Source organism: Dromiciops gliroides, chromosome 3 (assembly GCF_019393635.1).
Source record: "Dromiciops gliroides isolate mDroGli1 chromosome 3, mDroGli1.pri, whole genome shotgun sequence".
Classification (NCBI taxonomy): Eukaryota; Metazoa; Chordata; class Mammalia; order Microbiotheria; family Microbiotheriidae; genus Dromiciops; species Dromiciops gliroides.
The window spans coordinates 613,072,736-613,087,742 of NC_057863.1; the positions used below are offsets into that span (position 1 = coordinate 613,072,736).

Consider the following 15,007-nt stretch of genomic DNA (forward strand, 5'->3'; position numbering starts at 1 on the left):
TTAGGGATCTACATGCCAAAATATACACAAGGACTATATAAAACTACCAAGCCATTGTTTGTAGAAATACAGAACTAAATAATTGGAGAAATATTAAATATTAATACCTTATGATTATGTTGAGTCATTATAATAAAAATGACAATGTTACCGGAATTATATTTATTTATTCAATGGGATAATGAGCAAATTAACAAAGGATTTCTTTATAGAACTAGAAAAGATGACAAAATTCATGTGTCATTAAAAAGTCAAGAATCTTAAAGAAATCAATGAAAAAAGTGGGAATTAAGGATACCTCGCTATGGCAGATTTCAAGCTGTACTATTAAAAGGTAATTTTCAAAAACAATTTGGTATTGGTTAAACAAAGAGAGTCCAAGAAGTGAAAACACATGAATTCCACAACATTCAGAAACAAATGATCCCAGCAGCCTAGTAGTGTATAGTAAATACAAAGACCCCACTTACTAGGATAAGGACCCACTATGATCAAAGAATGCTGGGATAGTGGATAGCAGTATAGAAGAAATTAGATTTAGACCAACATCACACTTTATGTCAACATAAACTCCCAGTGAAAATAGAACCTAGATAGAAAAAATATCTCATAAAAAACAATAGAAAGAGGAAGTGTTCTTGACCAAATAGTGATTAAAGAGAGTATGTGTGTGTATATTTGTATACACACATACATACACTTTTGTTTTCATAAAAAAATTTTTAAAGCAAATCCAATACTGCTAAGCTGCAGAGGGAAACAATTGGGGGAAAATTCTTCACAGAAAATTTTTCTACTAAAAGTCTCATTTCAACCAAATATAAGAAGATTCACATTTATAAGAAAAGGCGATTCCCTAATTGCTGAATAATCTGTGGCTTTGAACAGGCCAATTCTAAAGGAGAGAAACCTTGACTGTCTATAGCCATATGAAAACAATTGTTTTAAGTTATGAATAATTAGAGAAATGCAAATTAAAACAATTCTGGGATTTTATTTTGTATCCATCAGCTGACCAAGAGGACCAAAAAAACAAATAAAAAGGAGATGAAATCATTTGTTGGAGGGTCTGCAGGAAAACAGGCATGTTTATGTACTGTTGGCAGAGCTGTGAATGGGTCCAACCATTATGGAAATAAATTTTTAAATATACACAAAAAGTATCTCTTTTTCCTTTTCTTTCTTTATTATTTTTTTTTGGGTGGGGCAATGAAGATTAAGTGACTTGCCCAGGATCACACAGGTAGTAAGTGTCAAGTGTCTGAAGCTGGATTTGAACTCAGGTCCTCCTGAATCCAGGGCTGGTGCTTTATCCACTGCACCACATAGCTGCCCGTACATAAAAAGTATCTTAACAAAGTATCCCCACTCACCCACTGATTGTGTCCTTGGGATTTTACTTTGTCACTTCTCTAATAACCCTCCCTTCCACCCTCCACCTTCCTCCCAGCACTCTCCCCTCCAACATAGAAGCAGACTTAAAGAAAACAAAGCATCACAATGGCCTGAACACCTCAAAAAAGCTGTTCGCATTGGCTGTATCCATTTCCTGTGTCAGCCTTTGGCTTGAATCTGTCTGCCTTGTGCTCTCATCATCCCACCGACACCGCTCTCTCCCAAGTTACCAATGATCTCTTCCTTGTCTTTCTTAACCTGTCTGCTCCATTTGATACTCCTGACCACGCTCTCTTCCTGTATACTTGGTCCTCCTTTGGTTTTCAAGATACTGCTCCCTCCTTATTTCATTGGATCATGAGCTTCTTGAGGATAGGGACTCTCTTTTGCCTCTTTCATATTCCCAGTCTTACTACAGTGCCTGACAAACAGTAGGGGCTTAATAAATGCTTGTTGATTGAATCTTCTGACTATTAAAGTCCTTCCCCCTCTTCAGTCTTTCTGTTCCCCAGCCACATCACTCCTCCTAACTCTGTGTGCTCACCAAGATTCCTAAGCTCTCTTCTCTTTCTAGTCTCTGTCCAGGGGTGATCTCATCAACTCCCATGGATTAATTTTTATCTCTACGTAGACCTCTGTCATATCTAGATATCTAGACCCAGTCTCTTTTCTAAGCTTCAGTCCTGTATTGACAAATGCCTAGTGGACATTTCAGAATAACTAACCCTGTCTCAGGGCATTCCCAGAGCATTTGTAAAAAGTAGGACTCCTTATCCCTCATGCCAAACCTGCCCCTCTTCCAAATTTCCCTAATGTCTGGCCAAACTATCCTCCTCTTGCTTCCATACACACTTTACTGCATTTCCCAGCTCCATGTCTTTATCCTGGCTTTCCCTCATGACAGCAGTGCCTTCACTTCTTAAAATCTCTTGTCATCAGGACGCAGATCAGGCACCAGATTGCAAAGGAGGCCTGTTCTAATCCTTTGAACTGCCAGTGAACTCATTTTTAATTAATTAATAAATTTTTTCCTGACTGTATTTATTTATGCTGTAAATATTTATGTACAGATTGTCATCTTAAGAATAGATAGCTTAGGGGGCAGCTAGGTGGCGCAGTGGATAAAGCACCAGCCCTGGATTCAGGAGGACCTGAGTTCAAATCCGGCCTCAGACACTTGACACTTATTAGCTGTGTGACTCTGGGCAAGTCACTTAACCCTCATTGCCCTGCAAAAGAAAAGAAAAAAGAATAGATAGCTTAGTTTTTATAGTTGTTTCCCTAGTGCCTACCATAGTGCCTGGCACACAGTAGAAACTTGGCAAATACTTGTTGATCACTTGATTTGTCACACTTATTCAGTAAAAAACCCAAGGCATGCAAGACCCAGAAGCAATCTGAACAAGCCTAGTGTTCATCACCCCAAGAAGAGTTGGTCAGTTAAGTAGTGCTGTGATAAAAATCTGCCATTAAGGGACAGCTAGGTGGCGCACTGGATAAAACACTGGTCCTGGACTCCGGAGGATCTGAGTTCAAATCCAGCCTCAGACACGACACTAGCTGTGTGACCCTGGGCAAGTCACTTAACCCTCGTTGCCCCGCCCCCCCCAATCTGCCATTAAGAGGAACTGAGGCACAAAATTCTGAGCCCAATCAATTTATTAGCAAAAATAACACTTGCCAGGAGCGGCTAGGTGGTGCAGTGGATAAAGCGCCTGTCCTGGATTCAGGAGGACCTGAGTTCAAATTTGGCCTCAGACACTTGACACTAGCTGCGTGACCTTGGACAAGTCACTTCACCCTTATTGCCCCACAAAAACAAAACAAAAAACTAGCACTTGCAGATATATGGGATTCAGCGCTCCTCTGTGGCCAAGGATGCAGCGGTCAGACAAGGCGGCTATAGTTATAGAGAGGATCCTAAAAATAAACAGTGGCATTAATCTGGCATCATAAAAGCGTATCTCACTTCTGATTGGTCAGTGTCGGGGTCATCCACCACAATTTACATCAGACAGTCACTAGGTGGTCTTATATCTTGACCAATGTCCTTTGGAAAATTCCTGGATTGATACTTTCCAAAAGAATAGAGACTTTTCCATCTGGTTGACACTTTCTGAGAGGGCACCCAGGAAAGGGGAACTAACACTCAGTTGTTTTCTTGGTTGTTAGGGAGACAGTAGGACAGGGTTAAGTTGTTTATCCTTATGGTTATTAAAGTGTACATGAGGAAACAATAACGGGAGAGCTTAGCTGGTAATGCATCTTGGGTTACAAATAGGAAACGTGCGGTTGCAGGCCTCAGTTCAGAGAGAGTTTAGGTTCATATACTAAGGGAGAGTAGCTAATCACAGCATGATCATTAATAAATAGTCAATTGATTAAGTCTTAATAAAATAATAGAAAATAAAGTGAGGTATCAGTTTTTAATTCCACAGCAGTATCATAGCATTTAAGTTGTTGAGTGGCACTAGACTTTGGAGGTTGTCTCGTGTAACCCCCTCATTTTATAGGGGAGACCGCAATTCAGAAAGGTTTGTGGAATTGCCAGAGGCCACACATATACAGGTAGTAAATGTCTGAGCTGTCACCATCTGGTCTAAATGTGTGTTATGTCAGGTCAACAGGGCAGCTAGGTGGCGCGGTGGATAAAGCACCAGCCCTGGATTCAGGAGGACCTGAGTTCAAATGTGACCTCAGACACTAGCTGTGTGACACTGGGCAAGTCACTTAACCCTCATTGCCCTGCCCCCCCCCCAAAAAAGTCAGGTCAGCAGTTAGGAAATTATGAAGACCTGGTATGGCATAATTGAGTAAATCTTCAATTTAATTTCTCTCATTTAGAGTTCTCAGATTTTTTGGTCTAGAAACCTTTTACATTCTTAAAAAGTATGGATGATCATGTGGATTGTACTTATTAATATTTACTATATTGGAAATTAGAACATTTAATATTATTGCAAAGCCATTTTTGCCTCATGGACCCCCTGAGTCTTAGAAACACATAGAAAATGGCTCCTTTTTAAATTTCATTAGTATTATTTAGCAAAGTGGCACAGTCAATAGAGCATTGGGCCTATAGCCAGGAAGACCTGAGTTTAAATTCAGCCTCAGGTACTTAATAGTATGACCCTGGGCAAATTATTCGACCTCCCTCCTCAGTTTCCTCAGATGCAAAATGGGAATAATAGCCTGCTTTTAGAGTTGTTATGGGGTTAAATGTGATAACATTTGTAAAGCAGTTTGTCAACCTTAAGCTATATAAAGACTAGGTGTTATTATTGGTACAAATAATTATTGCTCTCTGTGAAGTTCATCAAGTAACCCTCACTACTCATGGAATAAATAGGGGAAATTAATGGGACAGAGTAATGTGTACATTGTCAGATGAGGCCATCTCACAAGATATTTTTGCTTAATTGATTGTTCTCCTGGTTCTGCTCACTTCATTTTGTATTAATTCATACAAGTTTTCACAGATTTTTCTGAAACAATCTCTCATCATAACACAATAATATTCCATTACAATCATATGCCACAACTTGTTCATCCACTCCCCAAAATTGATGGACATTCCCTTCCATTTCCAATTCTTTGCCACCACAAAAAGCTCTCCTATAAATATCTTTGTTCATACGAATCCTTTTACTTTGGTCTCCTTGGGATCCGAATCTAGTAGTGATATTAGTGGGTCAGAAAGTATGCACAGTTTTATAGCCCTTTGAGCTAAATTCCATATTGTTCTCCAGAAAGGTTGGACTGGTTCACAGCTCTACCAACAGTACATTAATGGACCTGTTTTTCCATAGCCCCTCCAGCATTTATCATTTTTCTTTTCTATCAGCCAATCTGATGGATGTGAGGTGGTGCCACAGAGTTGTTTTAGTTGTGTTTCTCTTATTTATTAGTAATTTAGAAGTTATTAGTAATTTTTCATAAAACAAATTTCATACTCTTAAAAACTTCTGGTTTATATCTTTTTATCATTTATTATGGACTTTATTTTTATGGATTCTGCTTGGTTCCCTTCATATTTGGGATATGAAACCTTTTATCAAGTAACTTGCTACAAAGTATTCCCCCCCTTTCCTATTTTTCTTCTAATTTTAGCTGCACTGGTTTTGTTTATGCAAAAAAATACATGTAATTGAAAGCATCTGTTCTGACAGGTAAACTTTCCCATGCTCCCCTGATATTCTTATGATGTCACCTTTTATGTCTAAATCATGTATCCACTTTGAGCTTATTTGGTGTAAGATGTTGGTCAGTGCCTAGTTTCTGTCAGACTGCTTTCTTGTTTTCCCAACAGTTTGTTAAAATAGTTCCTGCCCCAGTAACTGGAATCTTTGGGTTTACCTAACACTAGGTTACTGTGCTCATTGGCTTCTGTGTGTGTGCCTAATGTGTTTGAACCTCTCCATTTTTTACCCAGTGCCAGATGTTTTGAATATTATGGCTTTTCTGGGATGTGAGTCTGGAGGCTGTCTATACACTGTCCCACTCCCCTGTTTGAGGGTTTTGGATACGAGTTATATGAACTTTTACGAAGGTGGCCAGCCATCCTTATGAGAAACCACATATTCTCTGGGCACCATACCTAGTCAACACTGAAGTCTGAAAGGGTCCTTGGTCTTTTTGTTTTATTCTCAAAATCATCTTTTTTTTTTTTGGAGGCAATTGGGGTTAATTGACTTGCCCAGGGTCACAGAGCTAGTAAGCGTCAAGTGTATGAGGTCAGATTTGAACTCAGGTCCTCCTGACTCCAGGGCTAGTACTTTATCCACTGCATCACCTAGCTGCCCCATAAAATCATCTTCAATGAAACCTTGAACCAAGCCCTGTGCTAGTCTCTTTTTACTTGCTATCTACTACCCCTCCATAGAAATGATTTGAACCAGCCTTCTTTCACTGCTTAGAAAAGGCCACACATGGGTCAGGTCTGTGGCTTGGGGCACTTTGGTAAATAAAAACTGAATTCTGCAGGGAAAAGTCTGAGGAAATCTGACTTGAGATGATCTTTTGGGTTATCAGACATAAGCCTGGCTTGGAATGCTCTGTTTCACACTAATCAAGTGACCCAGACTTGAATTTTTCTTTAGCTGTCCTCCTGTGCCCTGGACCTCAGACTGGACCCATGCTGATTTGGCACCCATGCTCTTAACCATCTTGGGTCCCTTTGGGCATGGAGTCACATGTATAGTCCGCAGCCTCAGAGGCAAGTGACTCCTGGAAGTCAGGTTCATTTTTTATAACTGAGATAAGATTCATTTTGAAAGTCTGTGTAACAGCTCTCTGATATATTCAGTCACTTAACACTCCCTGATAATTGAGTGTGTCACTTGTGTGTTCCAGTGGCTATCTAACCCATGTCATGTATTAACAGCAGAAAGAGCCCTTAAATTCTTGAGTTTAATTTGGTCTGAAGCTTCATATTCAAATGGATAGTGAGTGATCTTCATATTATGTCTCAGTGAGATGCTGAACTGACACGTATGTGCTACAATGTCCATTTCTCTAGGGTACATTGCTTTAGTACTTTGGCTTGGGCTTTTAGAAGTGAATTTTGTAGCTAAACATAAAATTGGATTGGGGGTATAGGGAGTGAAGAGCAAGAATCACATTTCACTAACGCCTGGACTCGGAAATAATAGGTGGTGGCGACTTGTTGAACCACTTGGCTTTCTCTATAAACCTTCTAAATGTGTACCTCTCCACTGGAGTGAGTGCACCTGCATCTGGTGTTAAACAATCGGCTGTTTTGTATTTCTGAATCCCTAGCATGTTCACAGTTTGGTTGAAAGAAAAGTTGAGCCTTTTCCCCAGGGAAACTGTAGGTGTGTCCCCTTAAATGAAAATTAAGAAATTGTGCCTGAAGGTGTTTGAGGCAAAAGTCTGGAGGTTATAAAATGTACACTAGGCTCTGTCCTGACCCCTGGTGGCCAGATGACACATAGCATCCAAAAGAGCAGGAGGAGACTTTCTTCCATGTGTTGATGAATTGGACTTGAAGACCTCTGAGCTCCCTTCTGATCCGGCTCTGCTGTCCTTTGCTTGTAGGCATTTATCATGGACAATAACTCTGCCTTGAGTCTGCTCTTCAGAGAATCTTACAGTCGCTGAATTTCTTTCATCACTATTGCTCGTGCCTTAGGAATTAAGAGAGAAAATATTTCTTTTTATTCCTTCCAGAAGACTTCCCTAAACTTAACCTTGATTTTAGAATAGCTTTTTATACAAAAAGCTTAGCCGTTGAAATCATTTAAAAGGAGTTCACATGTTATTCCCTGTGAGCCTCTGCAAAATGAATTGGGATGAATGCTAAACAAGGAGCTAGGTAGCACTGTGGTTAGAATGGCAGTCTTGGAGTCAGAGAGACTTGGGTTCAATTCCAGCTTCAGGCACTCACTAGCTGTGTGACACTGGGCAAGTCACTTAAACTCTTTCTGTCTCAGTTTCCCCATAGGTAAACGGGGATGACAGCATCCACATCTTAGAGTTTTTGTGGGAATCAAGTGAGATAATATTTGTAAAGCACTTTGCCAACCTTAAAAGTGCTATGTAAATGTTAGCTATTATTACTACTATTATTAAACATAGTCAAGAGGCCTAGTTGATAGGTCTTTCAAGCTTTGATTGATTAAACATATATTTATATTTAATTATTATATTTATTCATTATGTTTACATTTCTACATTTGTAAAATAGAGTCAAGATTTACCTATTAATTATTTTAGGTCAGATTGTCAAAAAGAAATGCACTACCATAAGTCTTAGTATTTTGTTTAGTAAATTTGTAATTCTGATATAAAAATTAAGATTAGGTTCTATAGAGAAAAAAGTAAAAGAAAATTCACTTTGATGATGAAGCATTAGCTTTTTCTTAAGGCCAAGTAGTAAGAGAATGTAGTCTACAGATAATATAGATTATGGAATCACAGCAAATACTTGAAGGTTACAATTGAATTTTGCTTAATTTAATTCCAAGCCTAATGGTTCTTCCATATTTCTGATTTTTTGGTATCCTCAGTGTGTGGCACACAGCAAGTGCTCAATAAATGCTTTTTCGTTGATTGACAGTGAGTCCTTTTCATGGCTGTCCCATTGAGTCTGTACATTAACATATCTGTGTTGAAAAGGTTTTACATGGCCATGGTTGTATTTAAAATACCATACCTAAAACAGGAGAATGTTACTCAACCCTTTGTCTAGGCAAAAACTATTGTTCATCTTCTTTAGGTAATGATCTCTATTGAATCCCAATGAAGGTGTATCTTCTGATCAGTGTGGGCTCTCCCTCTGTCACAAGTGTGCCATCTCAGCCTGGGCACTTCTGGTCTATTTCTTCCCCTTCAGTCCTCTGCACTAATAGGTTCTATTGTGCTGGGGTTATTATTTTCTTAATGAACCAAGAGGTTCTGTGCAGGTCAGCTGTCCTGGTTGTAGCACTTCAGCTACACTTCAGTCCTAGACAAAGGTCACATGTGAAGGATACTAACAATTAAATTAAAGTTTGTCACTAGTCCAAGAGCCTGGTTCTTAGTCCTTTCATCCAGTCTGCTGCTGCCATTTACAGACACAGAACAAAATTTGCATGGGCCAAAAAATCATCCCAGGGTAGCCTGTTCTCTGTTTATGAGCCTTTCCAGTTGTTAAATGGTCATCAAACACAAAAGATAAGTCATTCTTGAGGCCCTCATTCAAAGCTTTTCAGGCTTGCTAGAATCCAGTAGAGTTTCTGCTCCACCACCTCAGTGTCACAGAATAGACAAATATCTCCACATCATTATCAGCCATTAAAGCAGGACTTCTGAATTCCCTCCCCTCTCCAAACAAAACTATGAAACCTCATTTATTTCTAGTAGGATTTTATTTTCCAATGAAATGTAAAGATTATTGTCACCATTCTTTTTTTTGGGGGGGTGTACAATGAGGGTTAAGTGACTTGCCCAGAGTCACACAGCTAGTAAGTGTCAAGTGTCTGAGTCTAGATTTGAACCCAGGTCCTCCTGAATTCAGGGCCAGTGCTTTATCCACTGCACCACCTAGCTGCCCTCTTCAGCATTCATTTTTGTAGGGCAATGAGGGTTAAGTGACTTGTTCAGGGTCACACAGCTAGTAAGTGTCAAGTGTTTAAGGTCAGATTTGAACTCAGGTCCTCCTGAATTCAGTGCTGGTACTTTATGTACTGCGCCATCTAGCTGCCCCCTCAGCATTCATTTTTGTAAGATTCTTGAGTTCCAAATTCTTCTCCCTCATTCCCTTCCCTCCCCAAGACAGCAAGCAGATATGGGTTATACCTATACTGTCATGTTATACATATTTCTATATTAGTCATGTTTTAAAAGAAGAATCAGAACAAAAGATAAAAACCACAGAGAAAATAACAAATAAAGTAGAAATAGTATACTTCAATCTGCATTGAGACTCCATAGTTCTTTTTCTGAATATGGAGAGCATTTTCTATCATAAGTCTTTTGGAATTGCTCTGGTCATTTCTTTGCTGAGAATAGCCAAGCCCTTCATAGTTGATCAACACACAATGTTGCTGTTACTTTGTACAATGTTCTCCTGGTTCTGTTCACCTCACTCGGCATCAGTTCATGTAATTCCTTCTGAGTTTTGAAACCTTCTAAAGCAGATGAGAAAGATAACAGTTAGTCTTCCCTTGGACTCACCCTTCTTGAGGAAAGAGAGAAACCCTGATCAGATGGGGCTGATAATGGTAATAGAAAAGAAAGCCAATAGGCCAGGCCAGTCCCTGGGGCTAACAGAAGAAAAAACATGGAGGTAACAAGGACACCAGTGGAAATGAAGAATTGGCCTTGGTAGGTTTTCACAGGATAACACATTCCTATAATCTGAGCTTCACGGGACCAAAGAAAGAGGCCATTGGGACCAATTTGTTCTTATATAAGAATCCTCTCTACACCATCCCCACTAAGTGAACGTCCAGTTTTCATTTGAAAACCTTTGAGTGATGGGGAACTCTCTACCTCCTGGCAGCCTATTCCATTATTGTATAGCTCTAAGTGTTCTGAAGTCTTTCTCTCTATAGTTTTTCTTCCCTTACCCCTGCTTGTTACTAGTTCTGTCCTCTGGGTCTCAAGAGAACAACTCTGAAATCTTTTCCATGTAACAGCAGTAACAATATTGGAGTATAGTTATCATATCCTCCCTAAGTTTTCTGTTCTCCAGGTTAAATCTAGCTCAATCATATAGTTTTATAGGAATCCCTGATTCCCACAGTGTCTTCTTCAGTTCCTGTACCAGGTCCTTATCATGTCCGGGCTTGAGAGCCTTTCCTATTGACATGGAACTTTTCTAATTTGGTAAGCCCTGCTAAGTAGGGCCTGTGTGCTACTGACCTGGCCTTAATGTCCCCAGAGTGCAGTGACTATCCTAGAAAGACCTTAGTGATGGGGGGAGGAGGAGGTCTCCTATAACCTAAAATGACATCTCGAAGGCTAAAAAGGGAGGAATCTTAACCATAGGTTCGCAGTCTTTTAGATTTAGACTCTCACTTCCCACATAAGAAAACTAAAATCTAGGAAGTTGTGACTGGCCCATTGCCACATGCCCAGGAAGTAAAGTAGGAGAAGTTGGATCTCTCCTTGACATAATAACCATTATCACTCTGATTTGACCCCTTTTATATAGCTCTTTTTTTCTATATCAGTTGAAGACCATTTCAAAATTAAAATAGAGCTCGCCAGAAACTATGCCTAAAGGAAAATAATTTCTCAAACTTTTCAAGAATCTATGTGACATATAAAGTTAGGGATACCCTCATGATTTACTTCTACCCTCCTTCTGAGATAAGACTGTAACACAAAAAAGGGACTGAGAAATATGTACGGCATAGAGCTAGTCACAATGTATAATTGTCCTCCCATAAAGATCTTAGATGAGAAATCTCTCTGTGGCAATTGCCCTCTTTCTGTGGCTCTGTTTACCATCTGGTAGTATTTGAAATGCTAATCTCTTAGGTCTTAACTTGATGATTAGAAATAGACATTTCCAGCATGTTTTTATTTTCAAGGTTGCTTATTCCTAAACTCACTCCTTTCTCATGTACATTTGCTCTTGACCCTCCTTAGATATGGTAGACTATGGAGAAATTTTCATTTAAAGGGGAGTCTGTTTCATATTAGATTAAAAAAGATTTTTGTGATATGTTAGGGTCCTGGGCTTGAGGGGTAGATTAGTGATTACTTTGGCTCTTCACCTTCTTATCTTTGAGCACTGTCTTTTTCTATAGCCTTGTTGGTACATTTGACCATTTTTTACATGTTGAGCCCTACAGTCATTTAGGATGAATTATAGTCTCTTTTCCCATTAAGTAAATGAGACTAATCATATTTTTATTTAGAGGCTGTAAATAACCAAGTCACCCTATCAGACATCCATTTCTCCCTTATCATAGTGCTATTTTCAGCAAGTGATACTGAACTGTGTCACTATTTTCATTTATAGCTCTGAAACCTTCCCAATATAAAACTCAAGTCATAGGCTAATTTTTTTTCTCACATGAATGATTCAAAATAGATTAATAATTATAGCTCTGTTCCATTATTGAAATAGAAATTACTCAGATTTTTTAAAAAAATTGTTGTTGTTCACTCATTTTCAGTCATGTCTGACTCTTCATGACCCCATTTGGGGTTTTCTTGGCAAAGATACTGGAGTGGTTTGCCATTTCCTCCTCCACCTCATTTTACAGATGAGGAAACTGAGGCAAACAGGATGAAGCAACTGGCCCAGGGTCACACAGCTACTAAGTTTCTGGAGTCAGATTTGAACTCAGCTCTTCCCAATTCTAGGACTGGCTCTCTGTGCACTGTGTTATCTAGCTGCCTACTATCTGTCATCTATATAACAGAGGGTTTACTAGGGTCTTATTTGGGGCTATAGTGAAATGAGTGCTAATAGATAGAGGAAAACTAGAAAGAACATCCTGTTTCCACTTTACTTTTTTTTTTTTTTTTGGTGAGGCACTTGGGGTTAAGTGACTTCCCCAGGGTCACACAGCTAGTAAGTGTCTGAGTCTGGATTTGAACTGAGGTCCTCTTGAATCCAGGACTGGTACTCTGGCCACTGCACCACCTAGCTGCCCCCTGTTTCTACTTTTAAAAAGGAGTCCTAAAATACATAGTACAGGTGAAAATGTCTTCTTGATATCAGTCCTACTGGCCTTGCAGTTGATGAGATCTGGGGTTCCAAATGAACCACCCGGAAATATTAACAGTTGACATTTATATAAGACTCTAATGTTTGCAAAGCACTTAATATCCAGTGTCTGCACAATAAGTCTATATTTGGTTCAAACATTAGGATCCCCATTTTACAGATGAGGAAATGGGCTCAAAAAGATGACTCCCACGTGGTCATACAGTTCCTAAGGGTCAGAGGAGAGAGTTCTAGTGGGGTCTCCCAAGACTCCAGGTCTAGCCTCTATCTCTTGTACACATCATGATTTGAAGATGTAAATATAACAGCAAGGGAAGCTTTGCTATTTCCACCTACAAACTGGGGCCAGGGTGCTTTAGGAGGGAGAATGCTTCCCGTTACTGATCTATGTTAATTAGAAGGGGAAGAGCCTCAGTCCCACAGAAGTTAATTTTTCTGGACTCACTTGAAATATCTTTGGCTGTCAGTTTAGCCAGGTATTAGCTCTTGACTGACCATGAGGCTGAATATGAAATAATTAATTTTAATGTAAAATTTTAGAAGTTGTTGTTACTTCCTTTAGGACATACATAATTCTATATTAAGGTGTGTATAAAGCCATTTAATGGGACTTATCTATCTTCCAGTATTCCAGGAATCAGAGAGATTTGCCCACCACAGCTCAGTTAAGGAATTTTCTTTCTAGAACTGTATTTCCCCCTTTTCCCAATAATGCATACTACAAAATGTTTTACCAAGCCAGCAGCATTTTCCATTTCCTGTAGCAGAAGTCCAGATTGGTTTATCTGGTGCCTTTGGAATATCCCTTATATTAAGATTTGTTCCCATTGAAATCTTCCTTTTCACTTCCCCATCAAAGGAGGAAAGTGTTCTCCTTGGATAGAATTCAGTGTGGTGGGTATTATGGAATAATCAGTAGTTGACTGTAGAACTCTGGAGAGAGTCATTGCTTGGCTTTGTGACTTTGATATGACCTTGCAGCCCAGAGAGAATTCCTGCCTCTCACGGGATGCTAAGTGGGTGGTGACCACACCTCTAGTATGTGAGCCTTGTTCCCTCTGAAGTGTGCATGGAGGGGATTTTCCTCTGCAGAAAGAGCTCAGGGGGGAAAACTAGGCAACAACCAATTTCTGGAGTTAATCATTAGACAGCATCAGTGTTGAGGAAAGGATGCTGGGCTCTAGTCAGAGGATCCAGATTTCAATCTCATCTTGGCTACATGTTTGTAAATGACCTGGGGCAAGTCCTGTAACAAACACTCTGTGGCCTTCAGTTCGCCCCTTCATAAAACAAGTTGGTTGGATGAGGTGATCTCAGAAGGACCTTGTAGCTCCCAGTCCATAAGCAATTTGCAGGAGCTGCGCTGAATCCAGTTGGGTGGGAAGTAAGAGAATTCTCACCACTCTCAAATGGAAAAGCCTCTTGAAGTCTGTTTCTAATTTCTCTCCCTAGAAGAAGACAATTCCCTTCAGACGAGTTAGAAAGAAATCATCTCCAGAATCAGTTTTCTTATTTGTGAAATGATTGGATTGGACCAGATGATCACTCATCTCTCCTTCCCTGCATCCTTCCACCCAAAGCCCTTCACATACTTGTGTGAACAACAGCAAAAATCATTTAGCTGGGGAAGAGATTAAACTTCTGTCCTTCTTCCACTTGGATTTTGAAAATTATTGCTAGCGTGAAGATTCCTCCTGCCCTGAGAAGGAGCACAAGAGGATGCATTGTATTTGTAACTGTTGCGCCATCTTCTTTTGCTGTAATAGTAATCATCTCTTCCTCCCTCCCCCTTTCCTGCCGCCTTTTTCCTTCCCCTCTTGCCTTTCCCATGTACTTTTAATTCAATTGGTCACTCCCTTTTTTCCTTGCTTTATTTTTTTTTCTGTTTAACCTTTCACCCACTGTCTCTCCTACTTGCTTGCGTTCCATGTTGCTAGTTTTTATGTTCGCACGCTCATTATCACCCTTTTTTGTACTTCAAATCCCAGCAGCTGTCCAGCCAGGTCCCCGAGCACAGCCCCGTGGTTTATGGGACTGTGGAGAACACTCATCTTGCTGCCGGCACCCCTGTCACTGCGCCTAGCGACCCGAAGCAAGGTTTGTTTATGGCTGTTTTCTCCCTGTTCTCTTGAGTTCTTTAGTCTTCTCTCTGTCTCTTTCTTGTGAATTATGTTTTCCTCCCTTCCTCTTCCCTTCCCCCTGACCCCCACACTTATCTGTGTGAGGAAGGTATCCAGCCTCCAGGCTCAGATCTGATCTTCACCTTCACGAAGCTGAGAGACAATGACCAGCAAAGTGTACTTCTGAGGAAACAGACTCAGGACCACTTAGAACTTTTCCCACTTTTACCTAAAGTCTCATTGTCCCCCTGACCTAACATTACTAATTCCCCTTTCTATAGCACTTTAGGGTTTACAAAGTGTT

The 15,007-nt window shown here is 39.9% G+C and overlaps 1 protein-coding gene across 33 annotated transcripts in view; it reads left to right on the top strand.

The window, feature by feature from the left end:
- EIF4G3 (eukaryotic translation initiation factor 4 gamma 3) overlaps positions 1-15,007 on the top strand; it is a 378,410-nt gene that overhangs the window by 255,751 nt on the left and 107,652 nt on the right. For 21 of the 33 annotated variants that reach the window (XM_043990697.1, XM_043990692.1, XM_043990693.1 and 18 more), the window contains one exon: positions 14,521-14,680. In XM_043990697.1, coding sequence (XP_043846632.1) covers positions 14,521-14,680 — 160 coding nt within the window. The remainder of the gene's footprint in view (positions 1-14,520; positions 14,681-15,007) is intronic. The other 12 variants (XM_043990670.1, XM_043990681.1, XM_043990686.1 and 9 more) reach the window with 2 other exon arrangements.